General features: G+C 41.3%; 1 protein-coding gene across 1 annotated transcript; it reads left to right on the top strand.

Annotated features, from left to right (window-relative positions):
• The first annotated feature begins 9,149 nt into the window (after positions 1-9,149).
• LOC311102212 (vacuole membrane protein 1-like) lies at positions 9,150-27,306 on the top strand. Its single transcript, XM_084143471.1, has 12 exons — positions 9,150-9,183; positions 9,806-9,910; positions 10,338-10,470; positions 10,596-10,686; positions 11,077-11,187; positions 19,741-19,908; positions 20,287-20,418; positions 22,387-22,467; positions 22,669-22,785; positions 23,380-23,441; positions 26,198-26,300; positions 26,438-27,306. Exons 2-12 carry the CDS (start codon positions 9,835-9,837, stop codon positions 26,588-26,590), a joined length of 1,227 nt encoding a protein of 408 aa, XP_083999597.1. The 5' UTR covers positions 9,150-9,183; positions 9,806-9,834; the 3' UTR covers positions 26,591-27,306.
• The last annotated feature ends 27 nt before the right edge of the window (positions 27,307-27,333 follow it).

The raw sequence follows: 27,333 nt of genomic DNA, 5'->3' as shown, positions 1-27,333 counted from the left end.
CATAGCACATACTCTTCCTTTTTCAGCCAGGAGCATGTCGACAGCAATACGATTTTGGAAAGCCATGAGAGAGGTTGCAGCCAACTGGCCATGCACCGCCTCAAAACCTTGTTGTGTCCAATTGCCTAATTTTTGAACATTAATGTATGTAGTTAATTCTATCGACGTTTTTATTAATGGTACAACAGTCAGCACCCAAAATGTACCCATGTTCAAGGACAGTTTCACAGACAACAAAGAGAGAGTGTTCTTATCAGCCTGTTATGTGAAACAATCCATATCAGTACAGTGCTCCTCCTTAATGCATTCCTTCCAAGCTATTCATCACATACAGATCCAATTAAAAATAAAAGCCAACAATTTTATGGTGTCACTCTAAACAGAGTATAATCACCCTTAAGAATAACAGGATATGGAAATTAAATCACAACATTTAATGTTAATAAAAAATAAAAATAATAATTTTAACCCTCTATTCCTCCCCTACACCTAACATGTACTGAGTTGGCTACCAGCCACCCAGGAATCCTTTACCTTCACATCAGGAAGAATAAACAATCACAGTGGTTAGTAAAAACATAAGGTAATAAATGAGCAAGAACTGAAAATAAATGCGTGTATGTATTTTACTAGGCAAAACATGGATCATCCAGCTTGGTCTCAGAGTCAGTAGCAGAGTCACCTGCATCATCCTGGGCCGGTAACAACAGCATCATACCTGACGCCTGCACCACTCCTACCACTGACCTCCTGAGACAGGGAACGATGCAAGCAGCACAACACATTAACAGCAAAAACGCAATTACTAGGGTCAGAAATCCAGTAACCACCATAGAAGAGTACTCACCAAACCAATCACTCAGCCAGGAAATAAGGCAACATCCACAAAGAACAAGTATACCCATAGAGGCCATAACTTCACCCAGAATAGTCACAACAATAGTTTTCCATTTACCAAATATGTTATCAAACCAACCGTTTATGGAGCTATCAATACCAGAGTTCTCAACCAGTTCGTTCGCCAGCGTGGTGATGGTCACTCAAGCGCTTTGGTCACGGGCCCGTCCGGTGCTATATTGTTGGAGATGAAAGTACAGCACATATATCCAAACAGAACACAAACCCCGTCCCGCTCAGCCAAAAGCATATCTAAAGCTATTCTATTCTGCCATGTCATTAAGCTAGTTGCCGCTGTCTGCTCAGCTAATCCCTTTATTGCATCACGAGTGTGGTTTATAAATATTTTGCTGGTTATATTAAATATAATTTATCCAATCTACATTTTTATTAATTGTTGACCACCAGAAAATACTTGATTCAAACCCAGCTGCGATCTGATTGTGGATCCCATCAATATATATCCTTTCATCAAAGGATCCCGGGAGGAGGTCCTACTTTCTATGTGACAACTCACCAGTCTCTGACACGTTTGATTGTTTGCGTATGTAGGTGAGTTCACAATCAGTTATCACCACACAACCATCAGATGTCAGCACGGGCCTGGTTTTGGCTCCTATAATCCTCTGGCTGCAACAAAGAGGAGAGTTTAGTCATGGTCTCTTTAGGTGTGACATTCTCTGTGTGGGAGCAGGAGCTAAAAGGCCCTACCCTGTATCCTGTCCTTACTAGTCCTAGAAAAACAATTAGAATCCCCTTTGACTTCAAACTGAGGCAACCCAGGTCGGGATGACTTTGTTATCGGGGGAAACAGATAGTGCAAGTTACCATAAGACTCTTTCACCACATTCCCAGGGTGGCTTGCATGGAGGATAAACTTGACAGAGAGTCAAAGCCTGTCAAAGGGAACTGAGTAGTTGTTAACCTTGGTTTGGCTGTCCTACAGGCAAAACAGTCCTCTTTAGACATAGTTTTTGCCGTATACTGAATCCATTCCAACCACAGGTTAAGATTTCTATACCCCGTTTCCACCTGTACTACTTCCTCCAGGTCTATAGTTTTGCACTATCTTTACCACAGCCCCGGTCTCACTACCTCCCTCAGAGAGGTTTACTCTAGAATTTCCCCTTTCCCTACGTCTAGCTGTCTCCTATGCCTTTTCAACTTGTGTTAGGTTAACTACCACTTCTGGCTGAAACAGGAGGGTCCGTGTGTGTTAGGAATATGGCCCCCACAATCAGACAGCTACCTACCGTCGGGAGACCTGTGAATCCCCACATTTGCCCTGAGAACATGTCAGATGCCAGAGGCCAACCCATTGCTTTACCTTCTATCGAACTCACACAGGGATGATCAGACAGGGTAAGGGAATCTTCGTTAAGGAGCCAACCCCCGAGCCCTAGTGGTAATCGGATCTTTCTCCTAACTCTGTGTTTGTTCGTCAGGTGTAGCTGGTTTTGCCTTTTTACAGTGTGTGACATGGACCCAGATGGATCTCTCAGCTGTTCTGCTGGCAAAGGCAGTACTTGGTAGGGCCCTTCCCGCCAGGCCTGATTCAGTCTCCTGGTTAGATAGAGTGGGTCACCTTCTCCTTTAGTTCACCTGTGGGGCACAAAACCTCTGACATACAGGTGTGGTTAATAAACTATCATACATGTTTTTTTTTTGTTTTTTTTAAGTATTTTGTCCTCTCCTTCGTATATATTTAATATTTAATCCAACCATCCCCCTTTTTGACACATGATTTGGCCATGTGTCAATATTACCACCTACCTAAACAATCACTTTAGTTAATATTGGTATTTCATTATCCAATTGCCATTCCTCCACTCTCTCTTCTGTTATTTTATGGTTCAAATCAAATATATTATTACCAAATTATAATCTTCTTCACAATTTTCACAGTACTATAAATTACCCTCAACTTAGTAAAATAAACTATCTTAAAGTCCTCCTCTCATGCCTTTAGAATGTACTAGTGTGGATGATTAAAATAACACCAGAATGTTAAAACAGAGTTCAGAGGCCATTGAAATCATTTAACGAACTGTTTAATCCCATAGTATACTAAACATTACCATTATTCTAAATATTTCATAAATGTTAGTTATCCCAAGTGTTCATTAAGTCCTCATGACATTCATTCTCATAAGAAATCATATATACCCCAAACTCAGCCAAAACCTAAAAAACTCCATAAAATTCACTGTGTGCTCCTCTAAGACCTATAACCCTTGACCTGCTGAAAACCCTCCAAAATTGAAACAACAAGGCTTTATAAACATCATACTAGGTGTGTTGTTTTCTATTTGAAAACCCCAATTAAAAAACAACAACCAAACAGCCAGGTCATGAGGACTCCTGATTTCTCTCTTCCCCTTCTGCCTACAGTTTCTTAACTGGTGCCCTTTCCTTGCAGTAACTACACGGTTCCTCACATTCTCTAGCAAAATGTCCCGTTTTGTCACAATTGTAACACTTCCACTCACTCCTGTCTCCACTATTACTATTTCCTTCTTGTCTGTCTTTGCTACCGTAACCTCTCTTCTCTCCTAGGTATTGACTAATAGTCTCACTGTCTCTAATTCAACACAAAACCCCATCATCCAATTAATTTTCATACCCATTACTGTCAATGCCAAATTAGGTTTCTCTGTTCCTGTTGAAGTGCTAAGTCAATAGTAGCCAATTCAAACACCTCACAATTTGGATCAAAGGGTTCCTTAGTCTTCCCCCCACTAGAGTCTACTATTTCTCCCTCAAGGACTAGTCACGCCTTATCTTCCTCTTTCTCACGCTCAAAGCTGGGGAATGGACTTCTCTCTCTCTCTCCTCTCTCCTGTCTGACTTTCTCTCATGATGGATTGCATGTCTCTCTGAGGCTATTACACAATTCAGTTATTTTCCCAACATACTCTCCGTAATCGGCCCATGGCAAAAGTGTCCTATGGGCATCCCCTGAAACCCACTGCCCTCTAACGGCAGCCCAAACCTTACTATTCCTGTCTTGGGGTGGGTCATTCCTTCTACCGCTCTGGCCACGTCCTCTGTGTTCATGGCCTGTCTGCTAAATGGCATATTATTATTATTACTGTATACATCTAAGGTTGCTGGGGCCCCTTTCATTCCCCCCCCCCCATAGATTAGGTAAGGCTATCAGTGGGTACTGGCCCCCTCCTACTCTCTCTCTCTCTCTCACTGCTTATTTCTCCTTTACACACCTTATGTATCTGTTTTAAGCATGGATTCGAGTTTATCTGCGTCCAGACGTCCCTCAAAACCATACCTCTCCCTCCACCTGGTTATATAATGGAGATTTGAAGCTATCCCTGGATTCCATTTTAATTACATCAAGCATTTCTCGTCCCCAGTAAATTCTGGGACCTCTTGTGAGGATTTGCCCCCCCCCCATGGTTGGTACTGTTAAAAATCCCTTAGCCACCTCTTCTCTATTACAAGTCAATTTAACAAGTAATTCAAAATAGCTTCACACAACAACACCTCATAAGGAGTGCCCAGCAGGAGTCCAATTCCTATCAGAAAACATACATACAAACATTAAGACACTCCCAATCTCTCCCAGGGGGAAAAAGTTATCATTCTCCCTGAGTGAGATTGTTGTTCCCATAAGGGTTTCTTCATTGTGTTGTCAGGATTGGTTCTCGCTGCTCAAATCAGCTCTTACTTCAGACAATGGTCTGGAAGGAGTGGGGGCTGGAGTGCAGTGTGTTAGATGGTGCCAGGGTGCGCCTGATTTACCTCTGACCTGGACTGAGTGTGAAGTAACCTCCTTCACTTCGTACGGTCCAGTCCACCTGGGTTCCAGCCACTTTCTTTTGTGGACTTTCACCCTCACCCAGTCTCCCACTTTTACCTTCAGTGGTGGCGTGTTTCCTGACAGCTCCCCCTCTTGGGCCTTCCGCACCTGAGAAGAGAGTGCTGCAGAAAATTCCGTCAATTTCTTCACATAATCAGTCATTTCTATCTGTTTTACATCAAGGGCGGGCATATAACCTCCCTCCCTTGGTGGACTCTGGCATTACTCTCCCTGTCATTCGTTGTTCTAAGTATTCATTAAATTTGGGTATGGTTATTAGGAATTATTTTGCAAAAGGTATTATTGTTTTTCAGTTATTCGAGTTATTATATATTTTCCCAAAAGGTATCAGAATCGCCCTTTTGGAACAATATATTAACAAACCCGAGCGCTCCTAAAATAATTATCAATTTAATTTTGGGAATTATTTTGCAAAAGTTATTATTGTTTTTCAGGTATTCGAGTTATTATATATTTTCCCAAAAGGTATCAGAATCGCCCTTTTGGAACAATATATTAACAAACTCGAGCGCTCCTAAAATAATTATCAATTTAATTTTGGAATTTAAGGAAATACCAACACCACAAGAGGGAAAAAGTACAAGTCAACTTTCAGCGCAGCGGCTGCAGAACAGGCCAAATAAGACTCGGTGGTCCTCTTAAAAGTTATCAACTAGTTAGTCTCATGAAACGGCCAATCTTACACAACATTCAGGTTAACATTTCAACATTTACATTTTGCATTACATACCAGCATCAACACATGAATTCAGTTTGAATTCTTCACAGTACATCTAGTTGAGTGCCACGTCAACCATTGCCCGACTATCTGAACTTGTATTTTTATTTTATTTTATTGATTCTCCTCAACCAAGACTCCCAATCGTTTAAACCATTCAACTGGTGTCTAGTCGGGAGAACCTTTTCTGGACTTGGATTCTCACGGAATTAACTCAACCCGACTATCTGAATCTTTTTATCAAGCCACCAGATCCTTCTCTTGTGGATCAAATAAAAGGGTCCATCTCTTGTGAACCAAAACCTCTGTAATAGGCTCCTCACTAGAGAGCCACAATTCAACAGAAAATAAAAGTCGGTCCTTCTCTTGTGAACCACTGTAACTAGACTTCTTCTCTTAGAGTCACATTTCAACAGTAAAAACCTAAGATTTCAGATATCAACAGTAAAAATAAAAGGGGTCCTTCTCTTGTGAACCACAACCTCTGTAACTAGACTCCTCACCTAGAGAGTCACAATTCAACAGTAAAAATAAAAGGGTCCTTCTCTTGTGAACCACAACCTCTGTAACTAGACTCCTCACCTAGAGAGTCACAATTCAACAGTAAAAATAAAAGGGTCCTTCTCTTGTGAACCACTGTAACTAGACTCCTCTCTAGAGAGTCACATTTCAACAGTAAAAAGCCTAAGATTTCAGATATCTTTACATATGTGCCTTTTGAGTCATAATAGATATGTTATAAATTTAACAGTAATCCATACTCACGCTCAGTACTACTGATCTTAATTTTGGTTTATCCTATAATACAATATGCAGATTTTGTTTTAACAGGTTCTGCTTACCTTTGTATTGACGGCCGTCTAGATCAGTTTCCTGAGGCGAGCTGGATTCCCGGCTGCTCCTGCGAACAGGTCACCCGTCCTTTCTGATCCGTCTCTTACTTGTCTCTTTTCTCTATCAACTTTTATGGACCGAATTCAGAGTTAGAAAACCATCCTCTGCTACCAATTTTGTTGATAATCACAAGTTTACTGGAGAACTGAGACCAAGTAGAGACTTTGGACAGGGTGGATATGGTATAATAAAAGGCAGTTTATTCAGAGGTAAAGATATCTGGAATCGCGTGCACGGACTCGTTCGTCAAACTCTTAGGGAGCTATCTGAAGAGAGCCCCGAAAACATTGTGTGCAGACATTTTATACAATAAATTATGTAGGTTGAATCTAGTAGTTCTGATCTTCTGATTGGTCCTGATGAGTTGGGCGAGGGCCCCTCCAGGCTAGTGTCACTGTTGCATTGGCTCTGAGTCGGGTTCTCTGTCTTCAAATGTTCAGCCTAAAGAGAGGGGATTTTTGTGTGTGTGTGTGTGTGTGTGTGTTTAACAGTGATGATGTGTGTGTGTGTGTGTGTGTGTGTGTGTATGTGTGTGTGTGTGTGTGTGTGTGTGTGTGTTATCAGTGATGATGTGTGTGTGTGTGTGTGTGTGTGTGTGTGTGTCCTCAGAGCAAGAACTCGTGAGTTGGAAGAACTGAGAGACCTATGGCGTGGGTGTTGTCCTTGGCCACCTGCTGACAAGGCTGACAAGATAGGACCCTTTTGTCCATTGTTATTGGATAGGAACAGCATTGATTGAAAACAAACGCCCAACACAAAATGGGTCATGCACAAGATTTTAGTCAGACCAAGCTATAACATTATATATTTACTACGACAGTAGCCTACTGTTCTGACTTGGTGGTACACATTTAGCCTATAGCCTGTTGTAGAGAAATGTCATCATCAAATATTGTAAGAGCTTTCATTGTCTGCTTATATGCCCCCTTTATTTATCCTATGGTTCTGACTTGTTGTACAGGGAGAATACTGTAAGAACGGCCCATGTTCTGAATTCTGTCGCTGTACATTTCAAAAGTTTTGAACAAATAGTTATATTGACTACGTCCATCCTAGCTTGCTCATGAATGTCTTAATCGATATTACGGATTGCCTCTTATCTGCTCGTCGTTCCTTTATGCCATAATTTGTACATCTCAATTGTCAGTAGAAACCACATTTGTTTAAGTAAGTCAGCCATATCAGCTATGTTTTTTTTAAAGGCAGTAAATGAGGCTGAGTGAACTGTTTCGCTGCCAGACAAGGCTCCGCTGATAGCCAGGTGTAGCAGTGGTAAGGTGTTGGGACTGCTGTTGGGACTTTATGTAGGCCCTAACAGTTTGTGGGCACCGTTTGTCACTGTTATAGTGCAATTAATGTATTGTTTAGTGTTGTGTTGTGTAGTGGCTTTGCTGGCATGCATAAAGTGCCCCACCAAGATTTAGATGCTAAAATCGCCACTGGGATACGTGTATGAATGATAATGAATCACTTCTTGTTGGGATGCGTTTAAAAATAAAACATTGTACCCCTTTTTTGTGATATCCAATTGGTAGTTACAGTCTTGTCCCATCGCTGCAACTCCCGTACGGACTTGGGAGAGGCGAAGGTCGAGAGCCGTGCGTCCTCCAAAACACGACCCTGCCAAGCCACACTGCTCGCTTATCCCAGAGGAAACACCGTACAACTGGCGACCGAAGTCAGCGTGCATGCGCCCGGCCCGCCACAAGGAGTCGCTAGAGCGCGATGGGACAAGGACACCCCCACCGGTCAAACCCTCCCCTAACCCGGACGACGCTGGGCCAATTGTGCACCGCCTCATGGGTCTCCCGGTTGTGGCCGGCTGAGACACAGCCCGGGATCAAACCCTTGTCTGAAGTGACGCCTCTAGCACTGCGATGCAGTGCCTTAGACCGCTGCGCCACTCGGGAGCCATTTGTTGAGTAAGGATGCATATGTGGGAAACCCATTTGAGGTGTCGAAAATTGTGAAGTATGCGCTGGGAAAAGTGGAGTCTGTCAGACTGACCAGGAGTGGTCTTATTTTGATGAATTGTTTTTTTGAAGAACAGAGGAAGATTGCAGTGAGCCTCAAAAGAATACGAACAACATACGTTTTGTGTTTTGAACTTCGGAGAAGAGCACCCGTCAAAGGAGTCATCTCAGGGGTGACGACGGATGTTCAGATTGAATACTTGAAGAAAATACTGGTGTGGCTGGTGCCTGGCGTCTGACCCGCTGGGTGAATAGAGAAAAAGAAGAAAGTCTGTCGGTCCTGTTGTTTTTTGATAAAGAGCAAATGGGAAGGTTGGTTATGTAAGATACACTGTAAGAACTTTTGTCCCCAAACCATTGCTGTGTTAGAATTGTAAAGGATTAGGCTATGTTTGCTATGTGATGCTAGTGAAGATATGGTAGTGGACGCACCACAGCCTGTAGTAAATGTTTGCTGCCAGTCAAAAGATACCCTGTGTGGTAAAAAGGTAGATTTTGTGGAGTTCATTGCCACAGGTATAAACTATACGGCACAAGTCTCAAAGAAGTCCAAGAAACTGGACATTACTGTGGCTGTGGCAGAAAAGGTTTTGGGACTTAAGGATTTTACATCTGAAGACTTGCAAGGATTTTACATCTGAAGACTTGCAAGGGGTACCAGGTTCAGAAAAGTTGTTTGATTTGGTTTAGTCTATTTTTTGTAATTTTTTTGTAGCTTTGTAGTTTTTTGGTGGGATATTTTGTTCCATTTTTGGGAATCCTGTTTCTACCCCGCACAGTAGGTGGCGGGATGCACATTAACTTGTGCGAACGCCAATATACCATAGAAGAAGAAGATTCCTCCAGGAAGGAGACGCTCAGAGGTATGACAGCTCATTTAATTCCATTTGTGTGACTAACAAATTCATCTTTGGCTAGAATATGTATAATTTTCGACTGTGAACTGAGTTGTGACATTACAGTCAACACAACAACTGAAGTAACTAGATCCTAACATGTTTCCATGGTTGTTGTAGCCTATAATATTCCCCAGTGTCGCTAGCTAGCTACTAAGCTTAGCTAGACAGAGCTACCTGGCTCACTAGCGACGTCAGCATGCAATAGGTTACTGTAGTTTATAATCAGTTATTCATAGTCATAAACATTGACACATTTAATTGTAGCTAACTATATGTTTTTATAAACTCACTCCAGCCAGCTAGCTAATGGAGCGTTATTACACACTTTACTTGCTAGCTAGTTCTCGAAAACCCAAGGTGGTTTACACAGCCGGTCAATGTAATCCAATGGAGTTCGAGTCATGAATAAGGTTTACTTGTTATTAGCTGGTTGTTAGTGTGCATGCCGGTTAGCTAGCTAACTTTAGCGTGTGGGAGATGTTGCCACTAGCTGTCATTCAGTGACAAGCAATAACTAGCTAATGCGCTTCCTACCGTTGACAGAGGCCCAAACCCTAAAAAACGTGTTTGCTGGTCTTGTCTTCAGGTTGTCTGGTCGATTTAACAGTGAATGAGATGGCAAAGAATGGGGCAAGCTGTGAACAACCACAGCAACGAGGAACCAAAGACAAACAGAATGGACATTTTGCAGGTCGGTTTTGAAACTTATCCAAGTGAACCAGCATTAGGCTGTGTTTATGGATAATAGATAAACAATTTTACCAAGGAAGGATAATGGTGTGTGTCGCTATTGGTATGCAGCAACTGCAAAAAGTATTCTATTGGCAGTTCTTCTTGCAACATTCCAGTATTGCCAGAATGGTCCCAACCTGTTGGATACTTCTTTATTCCATAGTTTAGAAACTACTAAAAGATTCTACTTGATTCAAAGGTCTAGACTAGAGAACACCACCAATTGCTAGCTTTACGTTCCTACTTAGGCCTAGACAGTGACATGATTTTGTCAAAGTCACGATAGCCTATGTCCCGCAAAATAAGGGGATATTGCAGTAGCTTTTTTGAAAGTAGCCCACTTTATAGGTTAATCTGACCTCACGAGTGTGCTCCTGTATCTACAGACCCTGTGGTGAGTGAGAGGAGGCAGAAAGATCGGGAGGAGCGTCTCGCTCTGGTGCTGTGGAGGAGGCCTATCCTCACACTACACTACTTCCTCCTGGAAACCTTCATCACACTAAAGGAGTGGACATTAAAGTAAACCACCACTACTTGACAGTAAAACTAGAAAGCAACTGATCAGTTTAAAGCTTTTTTCAGTTTGCCAGTCTAGTCATTAGGTAGTTGTACCTAATAAACTGTTCCACTTCTCCCCTCTACAGGTTATGGCGAAGAAGGGGTACAGTGTTCTTGTTCCTGGTATTTTGTTCACTCTTCTCCCTTGCCTACTCCACCGAGGGAGCACACCAGAAGGTAAGGAAGGAGAGAAACAGAAACCCCTATCACCTCCTCTGTCATTGATTTATTTTAGATGTTTAATGGTTAAAGATAAGTAACTGTTCATTCAGATACACTGCATTCCTAGAGGAAAGGTCATCTGAGGAGGAAATATGTTGAGCAATAAACTTTTTTTTGCTTGAGGCTCAGGCCAATACATTGGATAAATCTTAGCTCATATGTTGATATTATGGTGTACAATTTTTACATTTACTATTTTTTCCACCACTATCCTTGGCATAACATAGGTCTCCAATGTTCTCTCCAAAGGATAAATGTCTTGTGAAGTATGTTATGGCTATCTATGTCCATGCAAAAGCCTAAAGCGCTCTCTACTTCTCTCGCCCCTTCTGTTCTCCTCTGCAGTATGTGCAGTACCTGGAGAAGAGGTTCTTGTGGTGTGCCTACTGGGTAGGTTTGGGCATCCTGTCCTCAGTAGGCCTTGGGACTGGCCTACATACTTTCCTACTATACCTGGTAAGTAAGAGAACCACCCTTCCCTTGCCTGTCAGCTGTGCCAACAAAAACGTAATCTAACTTATCACGCTCAGACAGTGGAAAAGCCTGCTGTATATCTGTAGTAATTACTTTTCTGAGAATGCTGGTACAGTATGTGTCATTGGATATTTTTGTGAGCCTATTAGCTCTGCTTGTTGTTCCATAACTGGCACGATAGATTAAAAAAATATATATAGTTACGGTGAATTAGTTGACAGGCTTGTCCTTGTCCTCTTTGAGCAAGAGGGACACATTTTGTGCACAGGGTATTTCCATCTGAGTGATGTTTGACTGACCACTACCAGAAACGTAAAATACATATCCACAGTTTGTCCAGTGGGTGGCCTCATACTTCCTATCTCATTCTTTGTGTATTCAGATCTGGTCTAAATAGATCTGCCTTTCACCTCTGGGCCCAGTTTATCAAAAGTTATCTATCTGGATTTAGGGCTGTCACAGTGACCATATTACCGCTACACCGGCAGTCACGAGTCATGACCGCAGTCAAATTCCATGTGACTGTTGAGTCACGGTAACTAGGCTTCTCCAAAACTGCGCTCTAATGCCGCTGATGGTCATTAGTAGCCTACCAAACTTGCTAACGGCCAGTCGCTAATCACCTGGTATTCGGCGTTCTGTCCCTCTAATCACTCTGACATCAATGTAAATACAATCGAAAATCAAATCAAACACTTCATGAGAGCCCTGACATTCAGTTTGAGCAGAATAGGATCACCTGTTGCGCAGAGAGCGCCAGCTCCTCATAGCTGGTTGATGCATAGAATGAAATGTGTTCTTATAAGCCCATGTTGCGCAACATTTCTATAGGCTAGGCCAGGGGTACTCAACTACTATTTGAGAAGATCCAGCGACACAAATTTCCTAGGTGGCAAAGTTCCGGATGGATAATGTCCTTTATCGGCGCTGTGGTACAGCGTAGTAACAAACATAGTCGTCTACGACTTAGGAAACATTAAATACATTAAATGAGACTAGGAATTTGAATTAATTACAACTTATGTAATTAACATGTGCAACATTGCATAAACATTGCTGAAGAACAAAAGTGGTTGCATAATTGTCTGTGCACTGTGAACCATTGTACATGGCCCTTGAATTTAAAAAAAATCAATAAAGTGCATGTTTTCTGGAGAACAAAGGAGAGTTTAACAAAAATAATCTGAATGCACAGAACGTCACTGTGGGCCATGCAATATTAATGTATAAGTCAGTCTGGGCCTTGCCCTGCATTAATGAGAAAAATTACACTCTCCTGCCAATTCTTTGAACTTTGTCACATGGTTTGAGAGCAACTCTGAGACACTGGTGCAGGTGTTCATTGGTGAGCCTGGTGTGGTATTGGTTTCACAGCTGTATGTGGAGCCAAACATGGTCAGGATGTCTAGTGCCAGTCTCTTGAGAACAGGGACATCAGCTGCAGGCACCATCTTTCCCCAGAAAGGGACAGGGTCACAAACACCAGTGTGCTCCTTCAAAGCCCCATTTTCTTGCAGTTCAATCAACTCCATTGTCAGTGATGCAACATCTACCCATCTGAAGATCTGTTTTGCTTCTTCTGACAACTTTGTCACATTTGTGGCCAAGACGGGGTTCTGGATGAGCAGCAGCAGTTCTCTTCCAACAGTGAAGTCATCAAAGCAAGCCTTGAAGTTATCCATCAGCTTCTGGATGAAATCAACATGGTTGGGAAAATCTGTCTCCCTGCGTTTGCACCAGAAGATTGGGGAGGTGGACAAGCTCTCCCTGGAGATCATTCTTGAAAGGCTCCAATTTGTTCTGGAAAGCCTGAACTGCTGTTATCATATCACACACTGTGTTGTCCCGTCCCTGCAGCTTAACATTCAGTTGATTAAGATGTGATGTAATGGGTGTCAAAAATGCAACTGTTTCCATCTTCTCATCTTTCAAAAACTCAGAAAACTGAGTTGCCTTGTCACTCTTTTGCTCTCATAAGAAAGCTTTGATTACCTCCTGAATGGCCCAAAAGCGTTCCAAAACGCTGCCTTTGCTGAGCCATCTGACATTGTTGTGCAGTAGTAAGTCATGAAAACTGGCATTGGCCTTTGTCAGAATGCCTCGTAGCAGGGGGTGTTGTAGGGATGATGTTGCTCTCAAAACATTTATCAGTTTCATCATCATTGTCATGACCTCAGAATACTATTTTCCCAGACTGGCACACAGGACAGATTGATGGAGGATGCAGTGATATGTCAGGTCAGGGTGGGGGGCCAGTATATATATAAAAAAATAGGTATTCACTAACTGTAAGTCGCTCTGGATAAGAGCGTCTGCTAAATGACTAAAATGTATGTATGTAATGTATGTCCTCTTTCAAACGTGCAACCAGTCCCCTCCCTCTTCCTATCATGGCTGGAGCTCCATCTGTGGTGATGGAGACCACTGACTTTAGATCTGTCCCCCTTTTTGTCAGCATCCCTTTGATGGCCTCATAGATATCCTCTCCCCGTGTGTGTGCGTCTAGATTTGTTAAGCCCAACAGCTCCTCATAGAATTCCTAATTTGTTTTGTTATAAAATCTGACAAACACCAGAAGCTGTGCATTATCAGTGTTATCTGTTGATTCATCCACAGCTAATGAAATGCATGGTGCATTCTGAATGGCCTCATCAAGTTGTGAAGTTAAATCTTCAGCTAATATTTCAGTTCTTCTCATTGCTGTTGAATCTGACAGTTGGATCTGTTTGATATTTTCCTTCAGCTCATCTTTTTGTTTACCATCAAGCAAGGTCTCAGCAACTTCACTCATGCATTTTTTTTAACCATCACTGCGTCAGTAAATGGCTTTTTGCGTTTTCCCAAAACCCAAGTAATTCTCAGTGAGCACTCCATTGCACGTTCTTGGGCTGTCAGGGAATGTACAATAACTTTGGTGGACCTCGAATATTGGGCTTTGAGCTTATTTATTTTTCTCGTTCTCACCTGTGTTTTGGGAATGAGTTTGCTCGAAATGACTGTGTTTTGTGTCATATTGGCACTTTTCACAAGCGCTATGGACTCTTGAGCATATCAGGCACATTGGTTTTGAACTTGTTGCGGGGAGAATTAATGCGTATTTGTCTGTCCACCCAGTCTTTGAAAATGTGATTTTCGCTATCAACTTTTATTTTAACAAGCCATCCTCACATTCACAATGTCTATCGATGGACGTATTTCCGTATGTGTCTGCCTGCTGCTTGCTCCCAGTCCCAACAGTGTATTTCACTGTCAAAGATATTTGCATATATTTATGCGATTGGATGAGACGCGGCTCTCTTCATGAGACTGATTTACATAAATGCACGCGATTGGATAGGACGTGGCTCCAGGCTGGTGTTTCTTCACTGCTATAGACATAGAGAGGCTGCACTGCGCTGGGGAAACGGCGCCCGGTCGATCATGTTTGAAGGCTGTCTGAAATTAATTTACTGACTTCGATATCGTTTGTTGCTGTTTGGTCCGTATTGACCCTTTGCTGTGTCGACCGCAGTCCGCCATTTGAGTATGACTGGACTGGGCTAGGCTATGCAATTGCGTGAGAAAATAGTTTTGATGGCTTCTATTAAAGAGGATCCAATCGGCTTTCTATAGGCTAGGCCTACTAAATTTATATTTATTTCTCAACTTTGTTAATATTAACATTGCTTCACTTTACAACCGGAGTAACCTACCTGGCTGGCATGAAAATGAACCGCGGGAAAAGTGTCCTCCATTCGCTATTCATGTGCATATGGTAGATGTCTTTTTCCCCCCAGCCCCTGTTCCTACAGGTGCTTGATAATGGCCTATTCTAAATCAAAACTAATTTCACACATATATTATTTGGTATATGTAAAGACAATATTAAATTGAGAATAGTCTAATGGGTGATTATTATTATTATTATTATTATTATTATTATTATTATTATTACTTGTGAATGATGCCCAGCATGTGTAGTTTAAGGGAAGACATTTTTTTGCGACTTTTTCAAATCATAGTCACATGAATCATGTAGCCTAGCCCATAGGCCTATATGTTTTGATAAGGTTGGTATCACAACTAAAGTGGCCAAATAACTCTAAGCATAGCCTATAGGCCTAGGACCCCTGGAACAGGGTTGGAGAGCCTACAGCCTACAGAGTCTAGTGAAACGTGTTCTTATAAACCCAGCCATTGCGCAATCGTGTGTGAAAACAGAGTTTTGACTGGCCACTATTTAAAAGAGGATCCCAGCTTTCTTGTACTGCTATATTTATGGCTCAATTCTTAAAAGGTATCACATTAATCTGCTTTACAACTGGTGTAGCCTACCTGGCATATTAAAAACTGAACTGAGGGAAGAGCTTCCACCATTCGCTATTCGAGTACATGCTACGTTTAATTTTTTTGTGGGCCATTTTAAATAAAGAAATAAGGAGACAGGTTAAAGAAGGATTTAACATTTTTATTAGGAAGGTGTTCCTAATATTTATACACTCACTGTACAAATTCGTAGGTTATATGTAAAGGCCAGATTCAATTGAGAATAGTCTGATGAAGTGTGTGCAGCCTGCGCAAGAAACAGAGCAGAGTTCATGCCTTTCATGCAACTTTTTTTCAAATCATTAGTCGCAGCGTTAAGCCTCGTTCACATTACCCATAAGTACACTGTTACGCCGGATGTCATGCATTTCAATGGGGACATTCACAACTGAGTGGAATCGCAATGTCCCCTTGCGGTTGAAGGCTCCGTTGCAAGACGGACGAAGCATACTTTGACATTTTTATAACTTTCAGTCCAGCTAGAGTCCATCGATGACTTGAATAATACACATTGGCTGTTAAGCCAATTATATTATGACAGTTGCCTCCCGTTTACATTTGTGATGGTAATGACGTAATTATTAGGTGGAGGTCGCTAGCTACACTGGTATCTTCAACCTAGCCTAGCATTTAGTTGGCTAGTTAACTAGCTGCTCTGCAGTGGCCTCCCCAGACGTCAACCCTATAGAGCATCTTTGTGATGAGATGGAACAGCCTGTTCGCAGCATGAATGTACGGCTGTCCAATATGCAGCAACTGCATGATGCCATTGCGTCAGCATGGACCAACATCCCTGTAGAACGTTTCCGACACCTTGTAGAATGCCCCCGAAGAGGTCAAGCTGTTTTGGAGGCAAAGGGGTGTCCAACCCGGTAATAGATGGGTGGACCAAATAAACATGCTCTCCTCCATCTAGCGTTACAAACAGTATACTTGTCCCTTCAGTAGCGGGGCAAGACTCCGTGAAGATAGCGTAATAAAATGTGCCACGATGTAAACTGGGCATTAGAATGTATTAGAAATGAAAACATGTAGCCTAAGGTTTGTATCACAACTAAAGTTGCATAAATAACTCTAAATTAAGCATATAGGAGGACCTGTTTCAAATTATCACTTTGTTAACCACTTAACATAGCATGTGCGCACTCCCTCGGAAATCGTTTGGGGAAAATACCATTTTTATTTTATTCCGCTATGTTCAATTGTATTATTCTTACTATAAAATCATGCCACTGGAGCTATAAGCAAATCTTATCTGCTAAATGATCTAGTTAGGCCCACAACCATATGGCATAGCCAGGTCAGGGCCTAACATAAGGCTGACTCAGAATATGCTATTCTGTTCTTCTGAAATGGGCTGCGTGTCAATGTTTCTTTAGACCTGCCTAAAATACATAATAGTTTATTGTGATGGTGTAGGCTATATTAAATGAATTTATTAGACTTTTTAAAATGTAGATGTTCCAAAGGTCCGCATCAGTGGCTTGTCTATGCGTAGAAGCCCAGAGATGTTAAACGGGTTTATGGTAATTAACAGTCAATTACCGTGAGACCGGCAGTTATTTGCATGACAATTACAGCCCGATAATTTCATGACCGCCACAGCCCTAGTTCCTCATGAGTGATCAAAGTGTGACTGCGGTTGAGTCACACTCCTTCCTCCACTGAGTGGTATGTTTGTGACGTCCATCTTGGCTGTGGTGAAATGAAACATTCAACTGTGACGAACACAAGGAAGTGATTCTGTCGAGGTCCCCATTTTTTTCAGGGATGTGGCCATTGTTCACCAGATCTTATGATGTATATACCCTTGAGTCAACAGCTCCACATTTACAAATGGGAAATTGCAAGGTTTCTACTAAACTTTTGAAATAGCTGATTTGGAAATACAATTTACTTTTGTAGCCTTTCCAATTCTATGCCTAACTACCCATTATTTTCCTCACTACACACACTACCCAAACCCACTAGTAGACACAGGCCTGTAAACCACAGCCTCTGGTAGTGTTGGTGGTGTTGACCTCATGACGTGTCATCTTCCCTAGACGTGTGTATGACCTTATTCCCTTTCCCACATCTCCCCACTCAGTGTGAGGGTGGTAATTTCCATCAGCTTTCAGTCATCTTCTCCAAAATGAGAAACTGTAGCTGTCTAATGCAACTTACAAACATTATTCTATATGATTTCATAAAGACAGTGTCAGTATTATGATTTGTATGGTGGTAGGCCCACTTTGTCTAATGCAACTTACAAACACTTAAATTATTCTATATTCATTCAAAGATGCAGTGTCGTGATTTGTATAGCGGTAGGCATATTTTGTATTGTACAAATGTTCATGTGGATATTACCAGTATGTTTGCTTTATATTTGAATCAAGGCATCACTAAAATATCAGCCACTTGTGAAAATATGTGCTGATATGATGGAGTGCTTGCTTAACTGTTTTTTGGACTCGCCACTTAAAAACAATATATCCTCCTACTATCTGGATAATGGTGAGGTTGTGCTCCCTGATTTAAAATAGTTAGGCTATGTGCACACTTTACCATCCTCGGAGGTGAGGTCAACATGTTGGAAAGTCCCTAGTTGAAGGGTGCCAGAAACATCTGCCCTCTAAAGAGCTGCTATGGATTTACCTCGGACCTAAAGAATTAGATACCCCATAGTAAGGAGCAGAGACCATGCTCCCATTTTGCTGGGGGTTACAAGAATAATTGTATGATTCATGAGTCTGGTCATGCTGGATTCAGATGGAAATGTAGGGGCTGTTTGTCTTATTTTGCTAAAGGCAATGGCCACCGTGCATTTCATTTGCTATGTTTAGAGGATTATTTATTTCCAAATAATGAAAAGGTGTTGTCTTGTTATCATTGAGTCACCATCATGGTGAAACTAGTATAGATTTGTAACGGAAGGAAAGTCAGGGATTGAGACCTTGTGAACCCGTATTGTGAAAAGACTCCCCAGCATGTCAGCTCTCTCTCTCTAGGAGAGCTATGGAGATCAGCACTGACTAATTGTCTTCTGTCTATCTCCTGTCACTGTGGTAATGAAGCCAGGTGACTAAGCCTGGGCTCTGATTAATGGAGCTGCATACCAGGCTGTCGGGGGGCTGTGCTGACTCAGCTGTGTGTGTGTGTTAAAGCTGGGCGATATGGACAAAAATCCATATCGTGATAAATTGACCCATTTTTTTTAGATAACGATAAATCGGCGATAAATTACAATACATAATTTTTTGGGGCGGTGCTAGAGCTGTTTGCTCGATAACAACAAATACAACAAACTTTTTTTTTATGGACAGTTAGTTTACATTAGCGGCACGGCTCTAGACAAAAACAAATCCAGTGCCAAGTAAGACACCTGAGGTGGTAGCCTATGATCTTAAAAAGCTATTTCATCTAACATATCCAGCAAATGCATGATTGATATTTTGATGTGCAACCTGTCAAAATAGGATCCGGAATTATCAGATTTATTTTTGGCTCAGTAGAGAATTTGCTGACATCTTTGTGTATATTGGCCTATAAGCTATAGCCTATTGTTCACCAGCTGAGGAAGTGGGAACTCAAAACACTTAGCTAGATTGCGTACTCTAAACATGATATTGTAGCTAGATAGATTAATCGATTAGTCTACATGGCTATCAGTAAATGTAGGCTAATGTCCTACAAACACTTTCCAGCGCTAGGCCTAGGCTACTTGATGTAGGCAAATGGCGTGCTCGGCTTGGCTCTGCGGGCGCATCAGAACCATACTAACTACAGCCTACACCGGTTGGTGCCATGAACTCAATATTAAGAGGTGAGAAACACATTGACATACTCACAGAAAGCTGTGACTCTCCTCTCTGTAACTAGAACAACAGTAGTTGCTTTGAAAACTGTCTTTGTCCCGCAATAGCATTTTGCGCAATGGTCATATGCTTGTGCTTCTCAGAATGCATCTCTCCCTCCTCCGAGTCAGCAGCCGACAGGAACAGGCAGATTCTTTCATAGCAGGAACCAACATAATGCATAGGCTATTAATGTTGACCAAATAATGGTTTTAGAACAATCTACAGGAACATTGTATAGCAAAATCAACGAAAATTACCAACGTAAGCTAAATGCTTCGGTAAGAAGAAGACGGTGTCGGTAATTTTCGGTTTATCATCCCAGCTCTAGTGTGTCAACTGCACATGTTCAGTTGAATTAAGGAATACCCATCCATCCTCTGGCTCTCAGGGTCCACACATAGCATCAGTCACCCTGGCTGCGTACGAGTGTGGTTCTACAGACTTCCCCGAGCCCCCCTACCCAGACCAGATCATCTGTCCAGAGGGAGGAGGAGTGGAGGGCAGCATCTCACTCTGGTCCATCGTGTCAAAGGTCCGCCTGGAGGCCTGTATGTGGGTAAGTAAACATCTGTCTTCAATGGCAAAAATAAGTATCATTAACCTAAAATCTAGCTTCAACATTGTAGTGAACTCTATGGGGCGGTTTCCCAGACACAGAATAAGCCTAGTCCTGGACAAAAAAAAAGCATGCTCAATGAAGAATGTCCATTAAAACGTTTTTGTTTTTTTGTCCAGGACTTAATCTGTGCCTGGGGAAACTGCTTCTTTGGGTTTAGAACAATCGGGGAATCTTGATGGCTCAACATTGGTAGTCTTCGGTTGACCTCACGTAACCTCATCTAGTAGTGAGAGACCATAGAGCTATGCCTGACTCTGGTATGAGCCAGAGTATGAACCAGTGCTAAACTAACCCAGTGTGTGACTTTCTCTCCAGGGTGCAGGCACAGCCATTGGGGAGTTGCCCCCCTACTTCATGGCCCGAGCAGCCAGGCTATCTGGAGCAGACCCAGATGACGAAGACTATGAGGAGTTTGAGGAGATGCTGGAGCAGGCAGAGACTGCTCAGGTGAGTGGGGACTCTGTCTTCCCCTCTCACAGAGTGTAGTAGCCTGCCTCTTGAGTGCCCCATTCCACCCAAATCTCTGGAGTCTTATATACTCTCCTTCAGTCTTTTATTTTGGGATGGAACTCTACTTAACTGTCCATCACTGACTTCTCTATCTGGCCTGTGATTGGCCTCCAGTTATCACATTACTTTTCTGAAAGCCCCTCCCACCATTTCCAGTAACAGTGTTGCTAGTGGAGTGAGTCACAGTGAAACAAGCTCTTCTTTAATCATCCCCGAGGCCTTTCTTTTCATGATCCTTTCATTTGAAGGACAGGCAATGTGAACAGCCTACCCCTTAGATCAGATTGCTAACTAAGCAAAGAGCTCAGGTTTTCCTCCAGTCTAGTCTCATGCCATGGAATCTGAAATAAAGGTCATCTTATCATGTCTACCAGTAAATGTGTGTACAGCTGCATACTCATTTATTATTAAGATATTGTGACCTTGGGACTATAAGGTTCTATCTGCGCAAAGCATAGTGAATTCTTCTTTCATAACCCATTAAGGTCCTCACCTTAAAGGTACCTCAATTACAGAGTATCCAAATCCAATCCAACATCTGTGTAAAAAAGAAATTGCAGATAGAACCTTAAGGTTCTGAAATGTCAATATGGGTTCAGCCATAAGGTTCTATCTGGCACAGAATGTTACAATTATTTCAATAAGTACAGACATTTAATGATAAAATAAAAAGAATACCCTTCCTTCTTTCTAATCACATCATCAAATATATTAATGTTCATTACATGGTCGGTAGTGCACTAAAATGACAAATACACTATATCCTATGCAGAACTAGCAACATTGCTAAAGCTTAGCTCCGGATGAGTAAACTGATATATTTTTCTGGTCTCTGACACCCAAAGTCCGTAAACTACTTGCTAGTTATCAATAAAATGTGGTATGTTTGTAATTTTTGTGAAATACTCCTTCCATTAAGGTTTTCTTATTGATATAGAACAAGACTAAAACAGCAATGGTTCTTAAACATGCCTTAAGGCACCTGTATTTATGTTTACCATAAAGAGCTTAAGTGATGGCAATTTTTCTGAAAAAGTAATTGCAAAAGAGGACCAGAACCTGTGATATGAACAAAGGACTTGGTACTGAAAGGTTCTATCTGCAAAATGTATGGTTTTGTGATGATGAGTATTTTTCAAGTCCCAGACTGTTTTGTGATGTCTTCCTCTTTCATGACTCAAAGTACATCACCTTACATACAATGTTTTTTTTTTTTACAACCCAGCATTGTGTGATTAGATTGCAGATATAACCTTATAGCACCAAGTTCAAAGGTGTTTGCACAGATAGAACATTCAGATTTCTTTCATCGTAAATTGACTTTTTCACATCTGACATATGTCACATGTGAAGGACCTCCTACAGAGCGACTCTATGTGAATAACTCATTTTTGACAAATGTCAGAGAACCTTATAGTCAGTCCCAAGGTCTCGATATACAGTATCATGTCATGCTTTTGACCTGACATTTACAACTGAATCGTTTTAGGGAAAGGGTTGAAGTAGTATGTGTCACATTATCACTAAAGACACCATTGATTAGATGATACATTTTATTTTGTGTCAACATAATTGCCCCCCATGAAACCACAATATTTCACCCTCCCACTGTAGTGTATATCAATCAGATCAAAAGAGTTCAACAGTTATTTGCCAACAACTCTTGGCTTGGATTTTTACCAGAGCTGCTAAAAGAGATCAAAGGAAAATATAATAGCCCATCTGATAGCATTTGTTATACCACATGAATTCTTTATCAAGTAACACCCTTTTCAGAATTACATTAGACTTTTGTTTTCAGTTTGGTTATATATCATGATATTGATATATTATTGAAGAAATTGTTTGATAATGTGTTAAGCATAAATTAATATAGGATAATAAACTGTTTATTTATGTTTCCAGGATTTTGTCACTAGAGCAAAACTGGGCATTCAGAACATGGTGCAGAAAGTGGGATTCTTTGGGATTCTAGCCTGTGCCTCGGTATGTCCAAAACTACATTTGATGACTTGACATGCACTCTGTTATCTTATACTGTTTTAAAGTTGAGGTCTTTATTATTAAAGCGCATCGCTGAATATTGTATGTTGATGTTTGTTACAATTAAGTTATGGCAATGAAGGTAGAATTCGAATGCACTCCTCTATTACAGGATATATTTTCACCTTACGACCTGTCTTTCAGATACCTAATCCACTGTTTGACCTGGCTGGTATAACATGTGGCCACTTCCTGGTACCATTTTGGACCTTCTTTGGAGCGACGCTTATTGGAAAAGCCATCGTCAAGATGCACATACAAGTAAATATTTTAGTTGTACTAACCAATTAGACATATTCAGACATTAATGTCAGAATATGTTCAGTTGGCTGTAATTCCATGGTTTCTGTGTTTTGAAGTACTTCTAGTGCTGCTGTTGAAGACCATTCCAGATGAAAGGAGTATGGAGAGCACTTTAATGAGAGCCATTGCTTTTTGTAAATCAGATCAAACTCTTAATTGTCGGCTGTATTGTTGAGTCTGCCACAGTGACTAATCTACTCCCAGACGGTGAGAGACTGACTGTGTCTCTCTGTGAGTCGTGGTGGTGAGAGCTGAGCCGTCTAACCAGACCAATTCATCTCCGTGGTACCAGCCAGTGATCTCACCAGTTCTGACAAAGCCCTCCAGGGTTGAGGAGGACCAGGGTCCGGGGGAGGCTTTGTGCCTCTCCCGCAGACCTCAAGGGTCTTTTACTGTCTAGAGTTGGCTGGGATGGCATGTGTCACTGTGTTCAAAGCAGACATAGGATATGTCCCCCACCCCGGTGCAGATGGCGACTCAGGTTCTCACTGTCTGTGTCTCTGTCCGAGACTGATCACTAATCACCCAGTTCATTAATTTGTCTTCCCACAGAAACTGTTTGTTATCATAACGTTCAGCAAGCACATAGTGGAACAGATGGTGTCTCTGATCGGGTGAGTATGTGTCTGTGTTTAATGTATGCGTATAGATGAAGAGAGAGGTGCTTTGCCCAGTCATTCTTCCTCTGTGCTTTACTGGAGGCAGGGGCTCAACATGGATGCTTGTCCTCTTGTTAAGTAAAAAAAATCACACACAAATCACAATATCAAACAATTACTCTGATCAGAATTGGATCAGAGAGGCCAACATTGGAATAATATTCTAATCTATTTTTATGTACATAAATAAAAGCCTACATGTCAAAGTGTAGGTGATATGCATATTGTCCAAACCGATGCTGACATGAGGGAGGCACAAGAAAATGTAGCTAAACTTTAATGAGACTTAATTACATAAATATAGGCTAAACGGCAGTGGTGTTTGACAAATATAATGAAGGATAATTAACATTAACGTCTAATGGCTTGAGTCTGTCAACATACTCAAGACACAGTTCGTTCAGATCAAATGGTCACAAGAGCAGAGAGTGAAGGACGGTGCCTGTTGTGCACCGCACATCACCCACCTTTCAATCTGAGCGGAGCGAGTCAGCATTTTGAAAATGTTTAACCATAAACTTAATAGTTTTAAACTTGTTTCAAAGTAGCCTAGCCTAGCCAAAATAAGACCATAGAAATGATGAGGGAATTATTTTATAAACACTTAAGTCTAATAGCCTATGCTATTGAAACCAGAATTTTTCTCATGTTCTATTGGTTTTCAAATCAACATTATTTTATTGTCCAGCAGCGGATGTTCATTTCTGTCACATGAAACCGCTTGCGCATGTAGTGAGCGGTGTTTTCCTGCTAATTGCATTTTGGAACATTCGCACATAGCCTAAAGCCATGTGCGCATTGTTGAGCTTATAATATTAAGAAATAAAACTACTGTATCAACATTTTAAGCTAAACTGTCTGATCTGTTGCATCAGCATCATTGCTTTTGTTTAGTTTTTTTATTATGTGCAGTGGTTGTATGAATTTTGGATCCATCTTCCCAGAACTGTCCAAGAGTCTGTTTTGAACCGTAGACATACAGTATTTGTCAACGGGATGCCCTTAATTTCGAGCCATGGAGGGAATTATTTTATAAAGACCAAGTATTTTGTTGTAATTGTAATGTTGCTGTATTTTATAGGCTACCAAGAGTGGCCAACCATCCTCCAGGAGAGCTTTAAAGGGGCAGTGTTGTATTTTGAGACAGGCTTGAATATGCAAAGTGTAGCCTACATTTGTCTGGTTCTCTATGGTGAAAAATATAGTAATGCATTTTATTTTGTAAAGTGGTTCCTTGCATCATACAATGATGTAAAAATGCTCTTACAGACAATGTTTATTGTTGGACAAGTGACTTGAGCTTTTGGACATGTAAAATAAAGTTAATATCAAGCCCTGGGGGGGCTTAACATCAAAGTCAATGTGTGTGTTTACCTCGTCCATTAAGGTTATTTCCCTTACACGCAAACCAATTCCCCACATAGGTGGTCAGACAGCCGTGTGGGGTCCTATCAGATGGAATGTGTTCTGTTCTGACTCACAGCAGTTTAGCTTTGACTTCACCAGAATCTACCCCACAGCAGCAGGGAAACAAAATAACTGCAGGATGTATAAAATAAAAATAAATCATCACTTCCATATTACACATCCAACATAACTAGCTAAGATCTTCAGCTCTTCCTTGACTATTTCTTACCACATAAAAAAAATTAAATCTACAAATAAAATATAAATCGTACTCACAACTAATGATCAGTTTATAGTGCCATCTTATTCACAGTTAAAATGAGTCGCATGAGAAAGAACACTTGCTTGCTACCATTGCAATTGGTTGACTGGTCTGACTCGCTATGATGTGTTACACTGGTGCTTGAATGCTGAATCGGGCTGAGTGTGTGTGGCTGAGTGAGTCAGTCAAAGTTAGCCTGGGAATGGGCTTGCCATATCCCTTTAAGATCAGCAATTACAATTACCCAATTCACTTTTTTACCCCCTGATAGTAAATTGTCTTGAATCTGTTTAGTCAAGTTTTAGATGTTGAAGTTTTATATTAACACCTGAATTAAAAGAAACTCTGTAACTATGTCTAAGAAATGTTTGTATATTCTATTTAATGATGGTTGTGATACATTGATTAAACTATACCAATTATTTTGGTATAGTACTGTCAACTACAAATGATTGTGGAGTTATTCAGGTACATCAAGTTATAGTACCTCATGGTGTCTGAGGGTTCTCTTCCAATCAAATTGTCTGCATTCTCTGTAACTATAATCTAAAGACCCCGATGAACTAACTGTGGCCCACACAGTGATCTAATCCTTTGCTCTCCCTCCCATATATGGACAGTCATATTGATGAACACGCCTAGTTTGATCTGTTTCCACCCATAAGGCTGTGATGACAGCATATCGAGTCACTTCCTGGTTATTGGGCTCAGACTGGTTTCTTATAGGAACCTCAGGGATAAATAAGAGAGATGAGAACTGCCTCACTTCACTCTGCTGTGTGCTCTCCCAGCTAGAGGCCTGACTTGATGCCTAACTAGAAACACATAGAAAATGGAACTCTCGACATCATGAGCAATGGACTGCTCTCTTTAAACCCTGGTCCTATGGGACTAAGGGTTCCCTCTACAGAGCCTCATTCTTTTACCATGTGAAGGGATACTACTGGTATGGTAAGTACTCTGGGATATAATGTTGTCTCCGTCTTTTCCCCTCCTCACCTCTCCCCTGCCTGTGGATGTCCTTGCCCTGCCGCTGTGTCAGGTCTCTGCCGAGGGTAGGTCCCTCCATACAGAAGCCCTTCAGTGAGTACCTAGAGGCCCAGAGGAGTAAACTCCACCACCACACCGGAGAAGGCACCCCGGCGGTAAGAGCACTACTACCATCATCCATCCTTCCTAAGTCGAGACAAAGCATGTGATTTTGATTGCCAAGATAATACAAATTGTAATGCATTTGTGTTAGTCAAGTAATATTCCTCTGTATGCATGTCTCTCTGTGCAGACTGAGAACTGGCTGTCGTGGGGCTTTGAGAAGGTGGTTCTGGTCATGGTCTGTTACTTTATCTTCTCCATCATCAACTCTATGGCTCAGAGCTACGTCAAGCGACGACAACAGAGTCGGCAGCAGAGGTACACTGAGGAGAAAACCAAGTGATAAGAGATTCACCAACTGACTGCTGAGAGTCCCTCGGCTCTGTCTCACAAACCAACCTCGCCCTCTTCCATTCTTAAGAGGCTGAACTGGCACTATTCTGTGTGTGCTTACGGATGTATACTTTTGTTTGTCTCTCCTAAGGTTTTGTAGTTTCCCCTCATCTGTGTTTAGTGTGTGTGATGATTGATAATGTTATAATATGATGAGCAGTTAAGCAGAAGCTGGATGTCAACTGTTTTGCTGGCAGCTATACCAGCTGCAATGCCTTATGCAAGGTGGAGGGTCCTACTTCCATTGAACACAGTTCTTAATCACTAGACTTGATTTGTACCTAATTTTTCACTGTATGGATGGACTCTTTCTGTATGCTGATATGATGCTAAGGATGTTTTCAGGGTTACATTTTCTTGCGTTTTGTCCTGTTGATCAGAAATAGACCATCTGTCATTTGTGTTTCTTGGATTTGTTGGAAATAGCAATATGAAGTCGGATCAATGTGTTATTGATGGTTTGCACATCCTGGAAATATTTTTTGGACGGTATGTATGTACATGTATTTTGAATGATCTGGATGAACTAACTTGAACCAAAACGGAACAAAAAGGAAAGTGATATCATTTGTAACTTAACATTACACTCAGCTAACTTAATGTAATTTTTATTCTGTACATTTAGACAGTACATTTAGACAGAATATATAAAATGCCTAAATCATTTATTGTTTCCATGTCTGAGTTTATTTT

Source organism: Coregonus lavaretus, assembly GCF_964263955.1.
Source record: "Coregonus lavaretus genome assembly, chromosome: 26".
Lineage (NCBI taxonomy): Eukaryota > Metazoa > Chordata > Actinopteri > Salmoniformes > Salmonidae > Coregonus > Coregonus lavaretus.
Note: the sequence above shows the minus strand (reverse complement) of the source record. Positions and strands in the feature narration are given on the sequence as shown.

Excerpts from the sequence above, each read along its gene's own strand:
- LOC311102212 (XM_084143471.1), top strand. The coding sequence starts at position 9,835 with ATGGCAAAGAATGGGGCAAGCTGTGAACAACCACAGCAACGAGGAACC. Across the intron at positions 20,419-22,386 it reads AGCAGGCAGAGACTGCTCAG|GATTTTGTCACTAGAGCAAA; the intron begins GTGAGTGGGGAC and ends TTATGTTTCCAG. Across the intron at positions 26,301-26,437 it reads CCGGAGAAGGCACCCCGGCG|ACTGAGAACTGGCTGTCGTG; the intron begins GTAAGAGCACTA and ends CTCTCTGTGCAG.